The following is a 21,827-nucleotide window of genomic DNA, read 5'->3' on the forward strand; positions in this document are numbered from 1 at the left end:
TGTTTTTATTTTTAATATTTGGGTGTCTGTAAAAAGTAGCCAGAGTATGGTCTGGGTGGGTGGTAGGACACCAGGTAAATCCAATTTGTTTCTGCAATAAGGGAGCAGGAGTAAAAGAAATTGATGCAATGTTGAACATGGTATGAGTGTGTGTTAAGGTCACTGTGGAAACCATGATAAACATTGGTCTCTTTTTGCAGCATTTCTCTACTTTATCTACTTAAAAACATTTTATTTTTTTGAAAGCGTTAAGTGAGATTAATTACTTATCTCTAATTGTGCACCTTTCATTGTAAATCTCATTAACTTTGGGTTAGAATACAAAATTAATCCTTAACCAAAGTCAGTTGTAGGCCCTTTGTGTGTCTGGGAATATCGTTGGTACAATGTTGAGCTATGTATTTGGAGAAGAACTAGTCAGAGTAACAGTTGGTTTTTTACACTGCACATATTTCTATATTTTTGAATTACTCCTATTTACAATTCTAGGCACCGGTAGATGAAGAAAATCCCCCAAAATCATACAGTGTGCTTGGTCAAGCGCCAATCCCTAACCTGTTTTCCAACAGCATGTGAAATTCTAACACCCTATATAGAATACCATTTCTTCAATAACATTTTCACAAGTATCTATTTGTACTGTTAACATTATCAATTATTAATCCAAACAATGCTTTGAAGAAGGCTTTTGTTTCCAGCTAATTTGGCCTTTTTCTTTATCCCAGGAATCCTTTATGGAAGATTTGAATAGTATTCTGAATTCAGGTGAACTTCCTGATTTATTTGACAATGAGGAGTTGGACAGTATTGTTATGGAGCTGAAAGGTGATGCCATGCAAGCTAACTGTTCCGAAAACAGGCAATCGATTATCTCATTCTTTTTGCAGGTATTGAAACACCTATTGAAAGTATCTGTGATTTATTTTTTGTACCTACAATTATTTTTTGTGCTTAATATTATGCTATTGGTAGATGTAAGGATATGGTAGTAGTGTTATAGTGCTTATGTATGATGCCATGTTGTCACCCTTGTTATGCCTGTTCTTCACTTGTTTGCCACAGGAGACCTTCCTGTATGATATATGTGTTGCACTTCTATAGGATATTGTTGGTTGTCACATTCTTTTATGTCTTAGCCATTATTTAAGTAAGTAGAACGAATTCACTTTATGTTGTTCCCTAAGATAATTTTTCACTTTTATGATCTACATTTCCAAAGTTCCTATATCAAGACTTTGCGCATCTAGTCCAGGTCATGGTACCGGTGGTATATCAGCACAGCATTCTTAGCTCTGAATCACTTGACTTCCTTGTGCCATAGATCATATCTTGCTACAAATAAGCTGACTTGATATAGGTGTGGCCCCCTTGAAATCATCTCGACGCTTTCTGATGGCTAAAGTGGACAAAGGTTGCCCTGCACTATAATGGTACTTTAGTGACATTCCCTGCCTATGGATTGGGGGGGGGCACTAGACTGCTATACCTCCCTGTTCTACCTTCATACGTTAGTTATCCGTATCAGCATTCTCGCTCTCTATATTTGTTACCTAGCTTTTCTGACTTTTCTGACTCAAGTTCAGCTAAGTTTTTCCTTCTGTTACTCACTTGTTGCTTCCATGTGACTTTTCAACCTTTGCCTGCCAAATCAACTGCATCTGCCCCTCCAAGTTGCCTAATATGCAACATGTTCTAGAGCTAACTACAGTGTTGCCTCTAGTATGTCACCTGCCATGATGGGTGTGGACTGTGTGATGGAGAAAGTGGTGCAAGTATAAATGAGGTGAGGAGTTCACCACATCGCTCCCTGCTCCTGGGATAATGTTTGCACACCTGAATATCAACATTTATAGAGGGAAGATATTCTGTAATGACCATGGAAAATGCACCATAGTATTTTTCTGTTCTTGTAAAGGAGTCTGCACCTAACATTTATTATTAGAAAGGCATGGGGTAATTTAGTTTGTGGCATGTGCTAAATACATTATCAAAAATAGTCAGCATTGAAAACTTTACACAAACAATTCTTCAAAATTGAACAATTTCCTACAGATAGGTGGAGTATAACACTGCCACAGGGCATAGATTGTGAACCCATGTGAATTTACAAATACATTCTCAATGATCAATTGAGCTTTCTTGCCCACCATCAAAGCAATGATTCTGGAGAGTCTGAGAAGAACAGAAACATTTTGGCTGTCATCCAGCCTTCTAATACCTGTCTTATCCATGATTTTTCTCTGTACTTTCACAATTATGCAGAAACAAAACAGTACACGTGGTCTGTTTGCTGAACATGATATTTCGGAAATATTTCCTCTACAGTGGAAAAGGTAGCTGGTGCCCACCACACCAGTTTCCTGGTACAACACCCATCAATGTTTCCTTGAAGCGTATTATCTGCAACACCAGTGCAGCAATGAAACCTGCTAAAGGTTGATGTGCCAAGAGTTGACCAAAAATTGATGACTAGTCTGGACTCTTCAGAGAGATGGGTAGTGTTTCTTTGTTTCTCCAAGTAAGCACAAAATGTATCCATTCATTGTATTCAAAAGGTGGTAATAGACTAATGAGGCTAAATAATATAAGATAAGAGGTGGAATAGCTACAGTAGGTGTCAAGTAGGGGCAGCTAGAATCGTCCTTTTAAGGTCTGATTGGCTTAGAATATTTGAAATGCAATTATAATGTACAGGTGAAGCACAACAAAAGGGTCACCTTCATAACATTGTGTTTTGTGAGAGGTGTATGGTGAGGATGTTCCAGAAAGTGAGGCCCTGTGCAGAGAGGGCAACATTTTGAATGAATGTGCTTGTGCAGCGCACAGCTTTGTACCTGTTTAATATCAGTGCACTTTCTAAAGTGCATGCGTTTAACTGTTAACACACACAGCACAGCTCAGCAACATAGAGTGACTACCAATGTTCACTATTTCCAGAGGTGTCACAGCCTTGGGCTTTTCTGCAATCCCGTTTTTTTCCATTTCTTTTCCAACAAAAAAGAACAGAAAATGCAGGACATCGCCCGTTGAATTAGGGAGTAGGGGGTCGCAATATGATGTAGACAATTCAGAAAGAATACGATCACTTTGAGGATTACATCACAGTTTGATAGTATATGTTACGGAGCAGATAAGAAACAGGGATTCACGTGTAACTCCCCTTTGGATTCAAGATCCCTGCATCTACCTCCAGATCTCCCGAGGCGTCTCCGGGAGCAACGTTCATTTTAGAGACTTTCTTGGCCATACCTGCATTGCACTTTTTAGCGCTCTGGACATAGCGCTCTTGGATCCTCCCTGGCTGCCCCCTCTCCTGCACGCGACCCTGACCGCCTCCGCTGACCGCCCCCTCCTCGCCTGGCTCTCGGAGTGGGACGGGTGGGTCCACCATCTTGGGCGGGTCTGGGTGCCGCGCTGCAGTTCTTTGGCTCCTCCCCCCCTGCCACGCCCCACTGATCCTCCTCCCCCATGTGTCCCTACATCATGGTTACTCATTCCCGGCAGCGCAGCGGACGAGCGCAGCGGGCGCGACGAAGGCGCGCCGAAGTTGCGCCTAAGTTAAGCCCGTCTGCGCCCGTCCGCGACGAGCCAGGACCAGGGGCCACACACCCTGCTCCTTTTTTGGTTTACACGTCAGCCCAACTCACTGCCCTTTCTGCTACTTTCCTTCCTCCTCTCTCTCTATTGCATCACCTTGATTCATTCGGCATTCTTGCCTCTCCTTCTTCTTACCCGGTACCTGTCACTCACTGCCCCATTCCCTTTTCTTCTGATCCCCCTCCTGTCCCCCGTCCCTCTCCTGTTCCTACTCTAGCCTCTGCTCACTTACTTAACACCCGTTCTGCAGTCAAACACCAGACGGCACTCTTCAATCTTTTGACCACGGACTCTCCTGACTTTCTGTTCTTGACTGAAACCTGGTTTTCCACCGATTCCCTTCCTGATCTTCTGGCCATTCTCCCCGATACCTACTATGCCCTCCGAGCTGACCGTCCGGTCGGCAAGACTGGGGGTGGTGTGGCGATGATCATCCGGTCGACTCTCAAATTCCAACTTCTTACTCACCCCCCCATACCTAACGTGGACTACTTGGTGGCTCGCTCACTTAATCTTTCTGCCCCCCTCACTGTTGTCCTTGTGTACCGTCCCCCTCAATCTATGCCTTCTTTTGTAGCTTCCCTCCAGGACCTCTTGGCCACTTTGGTGGTTAATAACTCTTCCGTCCTTCTGCTCGGCGATTTTAACTTTTGGCCGGGCGATCCTAGGGAAGATCTTCCCTCTAAAGACTTTTCTGCCACCCTTCAGTGCTTGAACCTTACAGCCCCTACCCACGCACAGGGTCATATCCTGGACCAAATCTGGTCTACTCGTCCTGTCATCTCACCTCCTTCCATATCCCCTTGTGTCTGGTCGGATCACTTTATTATTTCTTTTTCTATTTACTTGGGTGCGGTCGACAAGCCCCCTCTTCCGAAAAACCTTCTAGCCCGTATTTGGAATCAGACCGACCTCGATTCCCTCTCGCTCACCTTGGCCTCCTCTGCCCCGGACCTTAATGATCTTCCTCTCGAATCCCAGGCCGACGCCGTCAGTACTTGGCTTTCTTCCTCATGTGACCTAGTTGCCCCGCTAAGAAAGATCAAAGCGGTTCGCCCCTACGACGCGCACAAATGGTTCTCTCCAGAGCTCAAAGCGCTTAAACTCGATCTTAGGCGGTCGGAACGCCACTGGAGACGGAACTACTGCTTCTCCTTGCGCGTCAAATATAAACTACTCCTCACCAAATATAAAAAAGCGATCCTAGTGGCTAAAACCTCATATTTCACCGAGAGAGTGGCTCTCGCCGCTAATAAATCTCATGAAATTTTTTCCTTGGTTCACAATCTTGCCACCTCTGATCGCTCTACCCCCAGCCTTGTCCCTTCACAGTCCCTCTGTTCCTCACTTAATGATTTCTTTATTGACAAGATTTTGAAGATTAAAGCCAATATTCCAATTGTGCTTCAACCTAGCCCCACTTGTTCCCTTCCTCCTCCCCTTCCTTTGTTCGCCCTTTTCCCCCCATTTCCCTTGAATTATTTTTTAAACTCCTGGTCAAAGTCAAGTCTGGCTCTCCCGCGGACTGTGTGCCGGCTCGCATTCTCAAAACTCTGTTCACCAACTGTTCTGCCCCACCTCTTGCCCTTCTCAATTCCTCTCTGGCTCTTGGTTCTGTCCCCTCTTCCTTTAAATCTGCTATAGTCCTTCCTATCTTAAAAAAAAACGGTCTAGATCCCTCTCTCCTTTCTAACTTTCGACCTATTTCTCTTCTTCCCTACCTTGCTAAGATCCTCGAAGCCCATGTCACCTCCTGCCTCTCCACTTATGTCGAGGAGAATGGCCTCTTGGCATCCCATCAGGCGGGCTTCCGCCCGGGACACTCCACGGAGGCGGTGGTCCTCGCGGTCTTGGATGAACTCAAGGGGAAAGCCGACTCTAACCTCCCCCAAGCCCTGGTCCTTCTCGATTTGTCCGCTGCGTTTGACACGGTCGACCATTCCATCCTTCTCGCCGGTGTCAGCTCAGCTGGCATTCAGGGCGCGGCCTTTTCCTGGCTCGCGTCCTTTCTTCGAGAGAGGTCCCAGGCGGTTCATCTCTCTGGCTTTTCTGCCCCTTCCCGCCCGGTCACCTGTGGTGTCCCCCAAGGTTCTTCCCTTTCCCCTCTTCTTTTCAATCTTTATATCCATCCCCTTATCACCTCCCTTCTCGAGCTGGGGGTCTCTGTGTACAATTACGCAGATGACCTCCAGCTCGTCTTTGACCTGTCTTCTTCCCCTGATTCTCTCTCTAAGTTCAGTTCCACTTTAGTTTTTATTTCTGAGTGGATGAGTGCTAACCACTTGAAGCTTAACTCGGACAAGACGGAACTTGTCCTCACTGGTGGCCCCTCCAACCCTTGGTCTCCTGCACATTGGCCCCTTTCTTTTGGTCCCCCTCCTTTGCCCGTCCCCTCTGTATGCACCCTTGGCATTAAAGTCAGCCATGACTTATCTATGCACAGCCAGATTAGTTCCGTTGTGTCTTCCTGCTTCTTGTCCCTCCGTCTTATCCGGAAGATTTCGCGTTTTTTTTCCATCGACGCACTTAAAACCATAGTCATGGCCCTTGTCACCTCTCGCCGTGGGCATACCCGCCTTCGAATCCCGCCGACTTCAGGCCATTCAAAACCAAGCGGCCCGCCTCATCCTTTCTCTCCCTAAATCCTCTCATATCACACCTGCACTCAAGTCCCTTCACTGGCTTCCTGTTCGTTTTAGATCTTTTTTTAAATTGGCTTGTTTAGCCTTCCGGGCTCATTCCCGCTCTGCTCCCCTCTTCATTACCTCTCTCATCTCTTCTCACGCCCCCAGCCGCACTCTTCGCTCTTCATCCCTGTCTCTTTTGCACATCCCCCGCTTCCATAAATCCAGAACGGGGGGTACCCGGTTTTCAGTCCTGGCCCCTCAGCTCTGGAACAGTCTTCCACTTTCCATTCGCTCTATTCCTATTTACACTCACTTCCGTAAGGCTCTCAAAACCTTTCTTTTCTCTCAGGCTTTCCCTTCCTAGTCTCCCGGGGTGTTCTCTGTGAGCTCTGATCAGGCCCTTAGCGCCAGGAAGCCGCTTGGCCGCAGTGCGCTTTATTAAATATTTTTTTCATTTCATTTCAAGATCCATCAATAATGATATCCTATGGCACACTTCACTGATGAGTGTGTCCCAGGTCTGAGATACCTCTGGATTGTGTATTCAGTATTATTGCCACTCAATAATCAACGCCTCCCTCCTACAGGGCTCAATGCCTGATTCGCTCAAGGCGGTCCAAGTTGTCCCCATCCTAAAAAAACCTACGCTGGACCCTGCCTCCGCCGAGAACTATAGACCCATATCCAACATCCCCCTCCTTGCCAAAGTTCTGGAAAAATGTGTGCAACAGCAGCTAAGCCTACACATCAACAGCTTTCACCTGCTAGATTACTTTCAATCAGGTTTCAGACCCGGACACAGCACGGAAACCACCCTCCTCCACATTGTTGATGACGCTCTCCAAGCCCTAGACCTAGGCAAAACCTGTCTCCTAATCCTTCTAGACCTTGCTTCCGCCTTTGATACGGTTAACCACGAAATTCTCCTTGAACGCCTCAAAATCAGGATGGGGTTGGATGGCACCGTCCTTGAAAGGTTTAGATGCTTCCTCCAAAACCGCTCACAGAGAGTCCTCATCAACGGTGATCTATCCGCCCCCTCTCCAGTTTCTGTTGAAGTCCCCCAAGGATCAACCCTCTCCCCTACCCTTTTCAACCTTTACCTTGAACCTCTCACCGAGGTGCTTCGTGCCGCCAACATCTCCTACCTTATGTACGCCGACGATACACAGGTCTACATAAAAATCTCTTCCCCTGAGGACATTTTCTCCCTAAACGAGGCACTGAAGCTGACAGTCCACTGGCTCACCGCCAACCAGCTTAAACTCAATGCAAACAAAACCAAATTCCTTCTGATCTCCCCACCCAAACCAAATCCAGACATCCAGGAATGGATCAAGACCATCACTGCACTAAACTGCCCTCCTACCATTGTTGACTCTGCGAAATCCCTGGGAATAACCCTTGACGGCAGCTTGAATATGCACGGCCATATAAACGCGATGGCCAAAACGGCTAGATTCCACCTGTGCTACCTAAGAAACCTAAAACCATTCTTCGATGTGTCCGACCTTAAAATGGCAACCCAGGCCCTAGTCATTTCCAGACTTGAATATGGATGCTCTACTCTTGCAGGGCTACCCAAGAACTCTCTGGCCCCATTGAAAACCTGCCTCAACACCGCCGCCAGACTCATAACGGGCTCAACATTTTTTGACCACATCTCTCCCCACCTCAAAGCTCTGAACTGGCTTCCCCTGGAGGCCAGAATACAATTTAAACTGGCTTGCATAACTCATAAAGCTCTGTACGCGAATTCACCTACATTTCTTGCACAAAAACTTGTGATATCCGGACAGGCCAGAAACTCCCGATCTGCCAAAAACTTGCTGCTGCAACCAGCACGTTTCCGGAAGAAAAAAACCTACAATCGAGTCTTCTCTGGGGCCTCTCCAAGAATCTGGAACTCTCTCCCACCCTCCATCAGAAGACTTACGTCCTTGGCACACTTTAAGAAGGAGACCAAGACTTTCTTAATGGGAAAATACCTCGTCTAATGAATACTTTACAATCACCACATAGACTTGTTCCACCCTCCACCTCAGCATTATCTACGGCCTCCACGGATGACACATCTTTCTGGACTCCTGGGCATCCCCCATGAGCTGAGACTGCGCGTCTTCTTGTATATTATAACTACCCGCTCTCATTTTTTTCCCACATGTAGCTTCAACCTCAGATGTGGTGCACCTCGTGGATATGGAAACCTTTTTGCATTTTTTTATCTGCATGCTTCAATTTTCTCCCTCATGTAGCTTGGACTTTAAACTGCGTGCTCCTCCCTTATCCCTATCTCACCCAATCTGATCCCTCCCATCCTTATGCTTTATTTCCCCCCCAATCCTGTAAAGCACTCTGATACCCTCACGGGTCTGGTTCGCGCTCTATAAAACTATAAAATAAATAAATAAATAAATGAACACTCATGTTTCCTCCCCAACAATAGGTTTCTTCCTAGTCATTTCCTTTAAGAATACCGATTTCAATGGCACATAACATTCTCCATGAGCTACTAGAATTGACTCCGGTGATGGAAGGACTTTCACTGTCATCGTAAACCCTGGGCCAAGTAACTCTTTTAAAGTTATTTGTTAAGAGGGGCTCCTGGGCTGTTGAACAACACAGGGGCAGACCCCTTTTGAAAGGGTTGCCCCCCAGGGTTAAAAGCAGAGGGCTATGATCACTATCAAACTGAGGGGCAATTGCCATATCATCCTCCAATGAGCAAATTCTAACATCTAAAGGATGTAATCAATGATACTATGGCTAGAACCTCTCTTGAACGTGGACTGCCTAGCTGAGTCTGAACGAGTCCTACCGTTACACGCCCTTAAGCTCCTACCAAGGAGGCAAGCTGAAAGGCAGCATCAGTGAAATGATGGCAGTGGGCTTTCTGTGACAAGCTCGGTATTCCCCAGAGCTCGTCCTCCTCCTCAATCACAATGTTAAATAGAGGGGATGGTTCAAAGGAAATGTTGAAGTTCCCTGCTACCACAATTTTGGTCTGGTACTGATAGGTGCCAATAAAATCATCTAACTTAGTAAAAACCAAGGAGTCTGTGTCCAAGGGGACTGACCTAGCATAAACCTTTATGACAGTCAATATTAGTCCTGAGGGAAAGGTAAGCTGAATCCCCAATAAATCAAGTGAATTAATTGGCAACTCTTTGTTGACACACACAATGGTGTTCTTTGCAATAATGGTTAAACCTCCACTAGTTATACCTGTTTTCTTCGGAGCTAGTGCTTCAACACTATGAGTGCAGTAATCATTAATGAATACCCCTTGAGAACGTAATTCTTCAGTTGGACTAACACGAGTGGCACTTTCTGCTTCTTGGTGCTATTGTCACTAAAAACTTTCAAATTCAATATCTCCGGTTCTACTGGTTGGCTTTTTGTCGTGTTGGAATCATTATATTTATTATTATTTATTTATTTATTTGGCTGAATTGGTTTGGGCTTTTTCTTTGATATTTTTACTTTATTATTGTTTGTGTGCCGCATTAATACTTTACACATTGCCTCTAAGTTAAGCCTGACTGCTTTTGTGCCAAGCTAACAGAGGGTTACGCCTAAGGTAATTTATTGACTTTTGTGGTTCACCCTGATAAGGGTTGTAGCTGTTGCTTGAGTAGGGCTTCCACCCCTCTCAAGCAATAAGCCAATTTCTTACAGTTGTGAATTTGCCATACCGCTGACTGGACACATGTCCTCTAATGGATGTGGTACACTCTGCACATGGCACAGTTTTGTCTGGCCATAACAGAACTCAGTATAGCCTAGCGACCATTTGTCACTTTACCGGCTTGGCTTGCTAAGCTCACTGTTAGATTTATAATATTTACGACAGAAAACAAAACCTTATGACCACCTTTGCATGTTAGAATACGCATAGGTAGGTCCCCTGATAGTAAGGAAATACTCTATTTTTTATTCTCATGTTACTGATGATTTTATTACTGGTAGGGTTAATATTACATATTTTGGGTTAGTGTTGGGAGGTGGGGGGAATGTGATCATACCCTGGCATAATTTGTATGTTAATGTGGGTGGACGTTGGCAAAGTAGGAGTTTCTGAAGTTGTTGTTTGCAGGCACAGCACAAACCTGTGATACTATGGCACATATTACACTTAAGTCATTTAGGATTCCTTGAATGTCTGAACATATGGTTACTGGAGGTGATGTGGTATTACTGTACAAGGATGTCCACTAGGCTTACACAATTGCTTTCTTGAAGTTAGAGACCTATAAAACCCTGCAAGATACATCAGATGTTGATGCATATCTTGATAGGTATGATGTCGAGGTCGCCCTGTTGCGGAAAATACATCTTGCCACCTGCATATCAGGTGGCACTGACAGGAAGCGGTCCCACTCACTGTTTCACTTCCTCATATGCCTCAAACTCCAGGGGAGTGGATATACTAATCAAATACTGCACTCCCTCTAGCCCATAAAAACAGTGGCGAATGATCAGTGTAGACGCAGTATCTGGGATTCTAGTGGAGGGGAAAATAATTCTGCTCAACACATTTGATACACATGTCAATGCCACAGACTTCTTAAGAGCAGTTTGATGCAAAATAATGACACTATCATCTCAGCCTTTATTGTGGGGCAGTGTCTTCAATATCACACTGAACCTGAGGGGCGTGGCCAACCGCGGTGAGACATAGCCGCTTTCTAAGGCAGCTTAGACTGAGCGCACCCGTTCCAGCATTAATCCGCCCATGCATCTGTTCCTCAACTGGTAATGGTGACGCTGTAAAGTACCGGAACACACCACTCACCGATTGAGCTGTGGAACCACCAATTCCAACGAGTGGTTCCGGCTCTCGGATCGATGCCGCACGCCGCGGCCTGGCAGAGGTGCTGCGGGGACTGCGAGTGGGAGTAATCTGACCCGCCCACTGAGGCTCCCTCCAGGGCGGACGGATTCGCTGGAGACAGCCCCATCTCTGCCTCCCTGAAATAAGGCCCGGGGAACGACTGGAGACTAGGCGGCGTCCCTGTGGCGAAAGGTGTAACAAGCGGTGGCTGGCGGCTGGAAGTGCCACACCGCTGCTTCCTTGAGCGTGGTGCCGGCCCCCGGGCTTGCACGGAGCAGCGCATTGGTGAGGACCGACACGGCGCCCACTCAGATGCCAAGTGCGGTGATTGACGGTGGTGAGGAGCACTCGCCTGCATTGAGGGAGCATAGAGGTATGCCACCCTGCTGGGCCATAAGGCGGGGGAGCTTACTGGATGCCCTGGGACGGTCAGCCCCTAATGCTGCCCGTTGCTCGAGGCGGAGAAGAGGGATAGTACGCGGCCCGACTATTCCTCGGTGCCTGGGGCCCACTGACCGCCTCGTGGGCTGATTGCTGCTTTGGTCCGGGGCCACCGCACAACGTAGGGGCGGATGCAGCTGGATGCAGCACAGACGTCGAGTTCACCCCCCCCCACGTGCAGCGGCGAGGTAAGCTGCTGTGAGGCTTAGCGGCAGGATTGGGCATTGAGCAGGCAGGGGACGCTGAGGATGGAGTCGTTGTAGGATGACGCCCGCTGCCATCATTAATTCTACGCACTCGTAGCGCTTGGTGCCTTACACAAAGCAGAGGCATTGGCTTGCGGACTGTAAGAGGATCTGTCACCTTGTCCCTGGGGGTGTGGTGTCACTGCCTGTCCATTATGCCTGTCCCCCGCTAGCCCTCGGCCCACGTCACCATACACAGCCACATGGGAACAGGTCCATTGACAATTGATATTGCATACCAGCAGAGCTGAACTGGACTGCTTTCCTACTCCCCGTTGCACATACTGAACAAAACGGCTTGGTCATGGCCGGGGGTCGATGTACGAAAACAGCGGTCCAGGCCAAGCTGAATAAATTTGCATGGGACAAGGCCCTGGGGCAAGCCCGAAAGCAGGGATGGCCATAATGGAGAGGCAACAGCCCGGAGAGGAGGCAAGAACTTACCCTGCAGGACATTCTCATAGCCATCACGACTGTCCTTACATCGTTGGAGTCACGAATCGACTCTGTGTCCACTGAAGTATCCCTTATCCGGGCGGATATGCGCTCCATGAATACACGACTGAAGGAAGTGGAAGTCAAATCAAGTTCCCTAGGTCGAAGGCACCTCGGAGTTACAGCGCAGGATGGATGACCTTCAGGCTCACACAACTAAGCTACAAGCGCAGCTGGACGATTATGAAGGGCATTCTAGGTGCAATAAGGTCTGCATCCTGGGGGTTCCGGAAGGGGTGGAGGGCTTGGTCACCACCTACCTCAAACCAAGCAGTCTATCCAACTTCTTCTCCGTGAAAAGAGAGCATCGAGTACCGGGCGGAAGTCCGAAACCGGGGGCCCCCCTGCGGCCCTTACTGGCCAGGATTTTTAATTTCAGGGACACCATCCTGCAGGCTGCCCGAAATACGCCCCCATTGGAATTCCAAAACAGCTGAATCACCTTTTTCCCGGACTTCACCCTCAAGGTGCAGCGATAGCGGCGCAGTTTCCTCGATGTCAAAAAGGCACTTCGTGAGCGAGATCTGAAATGTGCTATGCTTTTCCCGGCCAAGCTTAGGGTGGAATTGGACGGAAAGGCTTGGTTCTTTGCCACTTCTGAGGAGGCCTGGGCCTGATTGGATGGTTGGTGCACTGCAAGCCGGAAGAGCAACCAAGTCCGGGGGGCGAAATTAGAGAGGGGCACTGAAGAATCCAGCAGAGGCTCCCCGGCTGGCGAACAGGAGGCAGCAACAGGAGGGTTTGAATAACTGGTTCACAAGTTACTCTTCTCATGGGGGGGGGGATTTACCTCTTTGCTGAATGAGTGGGGCGGGGTCACTGCCCTCTTGGCAATCAAACTCACTATGGACCTGTGGTTCTGGGACTTCTTTATAATGGACACACTGTGCATTGGACATTGAGTTGTCGTAGTATTTCCTTCTTTGATTCAATAATATGTTTACCAGTTGCCTTCGACTTAGGGACGGGTGCCCGGTTGGACGCACGTGCCCACAAGTTTCAGGGGTGGGCGATAGTCACTCTGCAAGTTCTGGTGGGCGGGAGGTTTCGACACTGCCATGCAGGAGGGTGGGAGGGTTCTGTTTTTTACCTTTGGGGTGTTGGATTTCTGTGCCATGAGTCGAACCGCTGTGATTCATTGTCAGATCGTGATTCTGTTTACTCTCTTTGGCGCAGGCGACAGGGGGGCTTTGTTCAGTTTGGTTATGTACTGTACTGTAAGTGTGACGAATATGAGTGCAATTGAGCATGGATAACCACCAATCAACTGGGTTGTGCTGTTGAGCCAAGTAAGGGTGGGGGTTCTGTAGTGCAGGTACAGCCCGACAATACCCGGGGGAGGTGCCCCCAGTGCCCACGCTTCTAGACCTTAAACAATGGGTGACAGGACAGCTCGGCCTGGGCTCAAATTGATATCATGGAACGTTAATGGGCTGGGGGACAAGATCAAGCGAGGTGTGGTTCTGCAGTTTCTCAAGCGTCACTCCCCAGTCATGGTCTTCTTGCAGGAAACACAATTACAAGGCAACGCATGCAAAGCCATGACCAGATGGGGTTTCAAGTTGGTGGCTCATTCGGCGTTAGGGGGTTTGGCTCCCGGGGAGTGGGTGTGATGGTGCGGAAGTCGTTTCCCATGGTGATAGATAGTGTTCATACAGATGTCTCGGGAGGTTCGCTGTTATAACTGGGACTTGGGAAGGGGAAACACTGAACATCCTCTCTGTTTATATCCCACCGGGGTTGCAAGCCTAGGCTTTTAGGGATCTAGGAGAACACCTACTGTCACTACCAGAGGGTAGAGTATGGATTGGGGGTGACTTCAACTCGATTGTCTGTCGGTGGCCTCGGAGAGCTCTACCCCCTTCTCGAACACAGATCCATGGATTCCTCAAGGCCATGGGCCTGGTTGATGTATGGAGGAGAATGCACCCCAGTGAGCAACAATACACGTATTATTTAGGCGCCCACCGCAGCATGTCTAGAAAAGACTATACCCTAACACTAGACCACTAAGTTGTCAGCGTCAGGGAGATTCAACACTTGGCCAGAGGCATCTCTGACCATTCTCTGATACTTTGCTGCATAGCAGTTGGGGAACCTATAGTAGGCCGCGTGGCCTCGATCAACCACTGACACCTCAAGAATCCCCAAGTCAGCGACAAACTACTGGGTGACTCCGAACTATACTGCCAGGAAAATGAGGGATCGGTTGATTCACCGGTGGTGCTGTGGGAGGACTACAAAACTGTTATCCGGGGGGTGGCCCTGTCCCAAATAGCGGGCTTGTGGAAAGAGAAGTACGCCGCGCTTACCTGACTGGAAGGGGAAATCTTGCCCCTGGAGGAGACACTCAGGGAGCGGGACGAGGGGGAGGCACATCAGCATCTCCACATCAAAACTAAGTAATACACTGACTTAGCAACAGAAGCAGCCAAACTATATCCTAGAGCCACGCTCAGCAGAATATATGATGTCCGCGACAAGGCAGGTAGGTTGCTGGCTTGGTTAGATAGGCATGAACAGGCACATCGGGTAGTGGTTGAGATTGAGGTTAATTCCGATACCCGCCTAACCGCCCCGCAAGACATAGCAGAACCATTTTGGCAATATTATCAGTCCATCTACACAGTGCAAACTCCACACTCGGAGGAGGAGGCCGCCTCCTTTCTGAGAGACATCTCACTGCCGTCCCTTACTGAGGAAGAGTGCCTTGAGCTCGATCTAGAAATTACGGACATCGAGGTGGGTAAAGCTATTCATGACTTGTGGGGAGGGAAGGCGACGGGCCCTAATAGATTACCGATAGAGCTCTTTAAACTCTCTTCGAGTAAAATCGCGCCGCATCTCACCAACATGTTCTTGGCAAGCAGAGAGCAGGGGTCACTGCCGGCAGACCAACCGCTTGCTAACATCGTTGTTATTTATAAAGAGGGCACAAATGCTCCTCTTACAGACCAATTTAGCTGCTGAATGGGGAAGCTAAGATCTTGGCGAAAATCCTGGCCTCCCGACTGTTAAGAGTCATTATCTGCCTGGTCCATCCGGATCAGTCGGGTTTCATGCCTGCAAGGAACACCGCCCTCAACCTGCGCCGACTCCATGGTGTGCTTGGCCGAGCGGAAACGATAGATGAAGATGCAGTAGTGGTGTCGCTGGACGCTGCCTCAGCGTTCTACACCATTGAATGGCCCTTTAGGTTTGCCGTGCTTCGTAAAATGGGAATGGGACCGGAATTTATCGGATGGGTCCGACTTCTCTACCACAAACCTCTGGCCCGGGTAGTGGTCAACAATAGGACTTCCTCCACCTTTGTTCTTAACCGCGGGACCAGGCAGGGATGCCCTTTGTCCCCGCTCCTCTTCGCCCTGACTCTCGAGCCACTGGCTATTTGTCAGAGGCCTTAAATGGGCTCCAGGATGGGAGGATCGCATCTCATTGTATGCCGATGATATCTTGCTCAACTTGGCTTCGCCAGCTGCCTCCCTCAATGTGGTCCTTGACGTATTTCGGGTCTTTGGAGAATTTGCTGGCTACAGGATAAATTGGTCCAAGTCAGTGATTTACGTCCTTAGCTGGAGGTTGCCTCTGTTTCCTTGAGGACTTAAACTAGTTGAGGCAGTCAACAGTTTCGAATACCTGGGGATAAGGGTCTCTAAAGATCCCACTAGATTCTATGAACTAAATCTCCTACCGCCTCTGGCACGTCTCAACTCAGACGTCAAGCACAGGAAGACGCTTCCTCTCTCCCTACTAGGTCGTGCTGCCCTCTTTAAAATGATGTTCCTTCCCCGCTTTCTCTACGCCTTACAGAACGCCCCAAACTATGTCAGCCCTCTATACTTCAAAGAAATCGACAGCCTCCTGAGAGACCTGCTCTGGGAGGGCAGGCCCCATGCATAGCTCTCCATAAGCTCACACGGGGATGGTTCAACGGGGGAATCGGGTTGCCGGACATAAAGAACTATTACTGGGCGTCTCACCTTGCAGCTATCAATCAATGTACGTATAGACCCCAAGGTGACCCGGCCTTTCAGATTGACAGGTGTTGCTGCCGGGTGGGAGTTTTGAAGGAGCACTATATGCACGAGTGCAGAGCCCCAACTTGACAGGACCCACTGTGCATGCGGTGCGTGTATGGAAGACTGCCTTGCAGAGTCTGGGGTGGGATGGCTAGATCACGAAGGCCACGCCGATCTGGTGATGCGACCAACTAGGACGCTTGATTTGTTCGAAGGGCTTTGATTGGTGGGATCTTATTGGAATTTCTAAGGTGGGCGACTTGTGGAAGTCGAGAGACATGGTCACGTTGGCGTGCTCCGAACATTTTAGATACTTGCAGATAAGGCATGCTCTGCTTGCAAAACTCCCTAGGGGAGAACTGCTCCCTGAGTCCTCTCCATTGGAGGATAGAGTGTTGGATGGAGACCTGTCCGAAAAAGCCATATCGCTCACCTATAAAAAACTGATAAGCAATTTGCCGGACCCACTGGACCAACTGCGTGCAAAGTGGGACCATGATGTGGCTGGTCTGGACGATGACGATTGGCTAGCGGCGGTGGCTTCTCCTCGCAAGGTGGCCATCTCTTCTAGGCTGCGTTTAGTGCAGCTCAAGATCCTGCATAGATCGTACCTATGCAGATTAGTCCTGGTCTGAATGGGGTACGGCTCTGATGAGAATTGTACAAGATTGTGTGGACAGGCGGGCACATTAATCCATACGCTTTGGGAGTGCACAGTTATTCAGAGATATTGGGCAGGAATTGTGGGACTTTTGGAAAGTGTACTAAGCCAAAAGATTGATGGCAATATAAAGCTGGTTCTCCAGAACGCCTGGGGGCCAACCGATCTTGCCGCTAAAGAGCGCCTGTGGGTAACCTTGGGATTGATGGTGGCGAAGTGTAATATAGTAAGGCTATGGAAGTCCCAGTAGCCGCCCAGACTAGCGGACTGGAGCAAAAACATGGACTGGTGCATGGTCACAGAGAAAACAATCTATGTTGCAAGAGGGTGCCCCAATAAATGGACACAGGTCTGGGATAGCTGGAACTCATATAGGGGTGGAATCTGTGAACCCCCGTTGACTAGGGAAGATACCATTGCACAACGATTGAGCTCGCTGAAAATGTAATTAATATGGCTGGTGTTTCCTGTTGGAGGAGCACCCCGCTGGCATGTATCTACTGTATTACTACGAACTAATGTGGTTGTGATGATTGTTGTCTACTTGTCATACTTGATTTCAATGAAAAGATTTATTTAAAAAAAATATCACACTGAACCTGTCCCTCAACAGATCTTACTTGACGGCTAGACATGACAAAGTGGCAGCCTCTATAGTTAATGATTTGATGACCAAATATGGATTGGTGGACATAAGGAGCATCAGCTATGCAGAGGAGTGAGAGGAAACCTTTATGTCATCACTGTACGCTTCCTGGTCACTTCTGAACTATCACTTGTCCTCTTGGAATGTTGACCCTTGGGCACAGACGATACAACAATTACTGAAAACACCATCTGAGCACTCATCTGTAATGTTGAGTCTCCAGCTCCCAAGCTGACTACATGCGCCATTTACATGTAGACTGCAGGTCCATGCATTCACCGATGTAGAGTTTAGCAGGGAAATAAAAAAATAAATCCTAGACAATTTTAGGAACAAGAAAGGCTCTGTAGACAGCATGGGTATCCTATGGGAAGCCTTAAAAGACATTATAAAAGGCATTTGAATAGCAAAACAAAGTGGTATCTTAAAGATCCTCAGAATGCATATGCACATTGAAAAGTGGAATTCAGGATCTAGAGTTACAATATGAGGCAAAGCCAGTATCTTCAACATTAGCTGAAATCCAGTCCTGGCTTTCAGACTATAATGAAAGACTCTCTATATTGTACTTGTTTACTCTGCAAAGTATATAGTAGACAAAGTGTATAGAAATGTGACCAATGTTGTAATGAATATGTGCTTACTGTTTTTTTGTATGAGTTTGTTAACGATAAATATGTAGAATGGTGATGTGTCTGCTGATTTCAGCTGAGGTTTTGAGATCTATTGTGACATCAGTTACTAGATTACCCCTTTAAGAGTTTTCATCAGATGCATAATATCATTTAAAGGCTAGTCCACCATTCTTTTGGCTCTGAAAGCATGGAACGCTGAAAAGACATAGGCCCCGATTGACAAAAGTAATCTGAGACAATCTGAGAGGATTCCTAACTTTACTACTACTAAACTGAAAAAAAATCCTAACTTTACGACTTTTGGTATTTACAAAAGGGATTTCATAGTAGTAAAGTTAGGAATACTAACTTTACTACTACTAAATGCCTTTTGTGAATACCGATAGTCGAAAAAGTTAGGATTTTGTCTCAGATTACTTTTGTGAATCGGCCCCATAGTGATGAATCTGTTGGGTTTTTACCCACCAGCCAACCTTTGTCTTTGAGAAGATGTTGTTAAATGCCATAGACTGTACAAAGCACAACAGGGAACTAATCATGGGTTTGAAGAACGAGAGAATCATGGTCACATTTTCATGCTCCATTATACAAAGAAGCCCTTCATTTTGAACAAACTACTGCCAGGTCAATAGTATGACGACATCTCAAGTTACAGAGAACTGTTGTGGGAACAGTAATGGCCATTTCAGTGGTCACCTTACTGAGAGTGAATGTGATAAGTAACATCTCTTTTATCATCTTCAGAGAATGCAACAAGCAAAACCTCCATGGACTTTAAAGAGTTTGGTATCTATTTTATATCCCAGGCTCTTCACTTTGTTAAAGAAGGTAGGACTGAGACCCGTGTCCTGGAGCAAATGGAATGTCCTCAGAGGCAAGCATCTGCTCTCACTGTAATCTTAGTTGTATACATGTATATGTTCGGAGGGTGGTTGTTCTCCCAGTCTCCACAGTACACTGTTTGAGCTGTGCATCAGAGAACCATCAACAAGAGTCATATCTTAAAAGGATCCGAGTGTCAGTGAAAACCACAGGAATGGACAAACAGAGCCACTAGCTGACACCAGGTAAAGGTTGGAGCCTAATGGGACTTAAACCATGCCACTTAAGCTCCTCCATTATTGAATTCCTGCAGGTGGCCCATCAAGATATCATATTTAACAAGAGAAAAAGCCACTGACCGGTCAAGCAAGATCAGGGTCATGGTACTGTGTTGTGAATTTTACCTTGGAAACCCAAGAGAAAACAAAAACCAAAGCTTAATCTCTTTTCACCTTAATAGTAACAGGAAATAAATAATTAGCAAAAAATTATGTGAATTACATTTACAATTTTGAAAGTCTGATTTACAGTAGCAATATTATCAAAGGTTAATATCACTCTCAAGTAATTATTGACTGGGGAATGACTCTACATGAGTTACTAGTAGACAGTATTGTTTCTCTTGAATAAAATGCCTTGTAATGATTGTTTTTGGTGTGCTCTATATAAATTGTAAATAATAATTTGTTTTGTACTCTTCTCCATTTTAGCGTGTGCACAGCAAGCTCCATATAGTTCTAGCTACTAGTCCAGCAGGACTGACATTCCGACAGCATTGCCGCAACCATCCTGCTATGGTTAACTGCTGTACCATTGACTGGTATGACAAGTGGCCTGAAGAAGCTCTACTGAACGTGGCACACAGTTATTTCAGCCAGGACGACTTTGTCGATGATAGCCAGGTAGGCTTTTATTTCTGCATTAGTAGCACTGTCTTAATTCTGTCAATTCATCACCAATGTATGATTGCAACATATTTTTATTTTAACATCCTGTAGCAACATAGGTCCTGGAGGACTTGAGCTATGTCATGATCTTGGGCTTTATGAAGAAGGCAAATTTGCATAAAATTAATATAAACAGAAATAATTTACATAATCAGTGGTACCCATTAGACTCTGCCTTTAATTCACAAAACTTATGACCAGGATTGGGGACTGCTACTCTGCAGGTTGCAAAGACAGGGATGGTGGCTTACAAGGGATATGACACTACAATGCCTGTGTTTGCATTTTAAAAATGGATTTTTTTTAAAGCAGCCCAATTCCCTTGAAGAGCATTAGGCTGTATTTACAGAAAAAAGGTTTTCTTTCACCACGATTCTTCCCCTTTACCAATCAGTTACCAACCCAAGTTGGTAATCTTTCAATGGTTTGCAACCAGGATTACGGTCGGGAACAATTGGTTTATAGGGTTCGGAGTTGGTAGGTACCCCCAAAACACCCCTCTTGCAAATACCAATTGGTAACCATTTGTAAACACATTTCGTGCCAAGGGTACTCTGCTCACTGAATTAAAGGATGTCTGCCGACCCAGTGGACATCTCTTGTATTGGCAGAAACCGCTGTTATGGTGGACAGTGCATTGAAAGTTTGATGGACAGCTCAGTAAACAGGATGGAGCCGTACCGCAAACCTTTTTGAAAATAAAAATAACCAATGACCCACTTGCCATGGAAGATGTCTTTCCTAGCATGGGGGTCATTTACAAATTTTCACTGCCTCATACCACCAGGTACTACCTGGTGTTGACGGACAGTGATAACTGGCCATTTGACTGCCCACTTAAAATGGGCGGCAGGTCAAATGGCCAAACCACCAACGGCTTTTACTCTGTCGGATTGGCAGAAGTGTATGTCAGCTGCAGAGACGAAGTAGACTTTTCCGTGGTGATACTTCAGTTCCACCGGACTCTAAATGAGAGGGGCAGTACTTCAGTTTGGAGGCGAGGGTACTCTGTCGCCTTTGTGGTGGAGTACCCTCTCTGCCAAACTCTAAATCTGGCCCTAAGATTCTTCCATACTTTTCTATATACACATCCTCCACTCGGTTTTAAAAGGCCTCCTGACAGCATCCTTAAAGAAGGATGCATATTAGTGGTGAAAAACGTTCTTCAGTCTCCTATTTTTAAAAATTCCCTCCCTCAATCTTTGCAGTTTATTCCCTCCTTGATGAGTTTGCCCCACCAGTCCATTTGGCAAGTTGTAAGTTGGCAGGAATGTTGAGTTAGAGCCCTAGACCTGGCACCAAGAACTCAAAATGGCGAACGGGTACTCTACAGTAGCTATTTAACATAACATATTTAACATAACAGTTTCCAGTATGTAGCACAAGATCCTCAATTATGCATCAAGCATGGCAATCTCATTAAAAAGTAGGCTTTTAAATAAACAAGTTACCAATTGGTAGAGGTCACAAACGCACCTTTGATGAGATCAGCAGCTTCAATTAAGGAGCTTTCTGTGATCAGTGATCATAAAGCCCAAGATCAGTGATCAGAAGTGGCTTCATGTAGGTATTTTTGGTATACAGGTTGGAGTGTTGGCATGCCTTCCACAAGTACAAGAGACAAATGTGGTACTATTAATAGACAACATCACAGCCTCGCACTTGGGGTGAGTTCTATCAGGTGTTGCTGAGAGTGGAGAGGGTTTGAGCATTTTTGAGGGACGTGTTTTTTCAGGGAGCCCAATTGTCAGAAAAGAGCAGTTTACCATCAATGACCCAAGAGTGGAGCCTCAATTAGGAGGCAGCCTAGACATTTTTTATACTCTAGGGCTGTCACTGTCAACTCTTTTAATAATGG

The 21,827-nt window shown here is 46.7% G+C and overlaps 1 protein-coding gene across 1 annotated transcript in view; it reads left to right on the forward strand.

Moving 5' to 3' along the window:
- The window catches only part of DNAH14 (dynein axonemal heavy chain 14), an 894,889-nt gene that overhangs the window by 525,254 nt on the left and 347,808 nt on the right, over positions 1–21,827 (forward strand). Inside the window, exons 56-57 of the mRNA XM_085610384.1 lie at positions 726–887; positions 19,733–19,924. Coding sequence (XP_085466510.1) covers positions 726–887; positions 19,733–19,924 — 354 coding nt within the window. The remainder of the gene's footprint in view (positions 1–725; positions 888–19,732; positions 19,925–21,827) is intronic.

This window comes from Triturus cristatus, chromosome 6 (assembly GCF_964204655.1).
Source record: "Triturus cristatus chromosome 6, aTriCri1.1, whole genome shotgun sequence".
Lineage (NCBI taxonomy): Eukaryota > Metazoa > Chordata > Amphibia > Caudata > Salamandridae > Triturus > Triturus cristatus.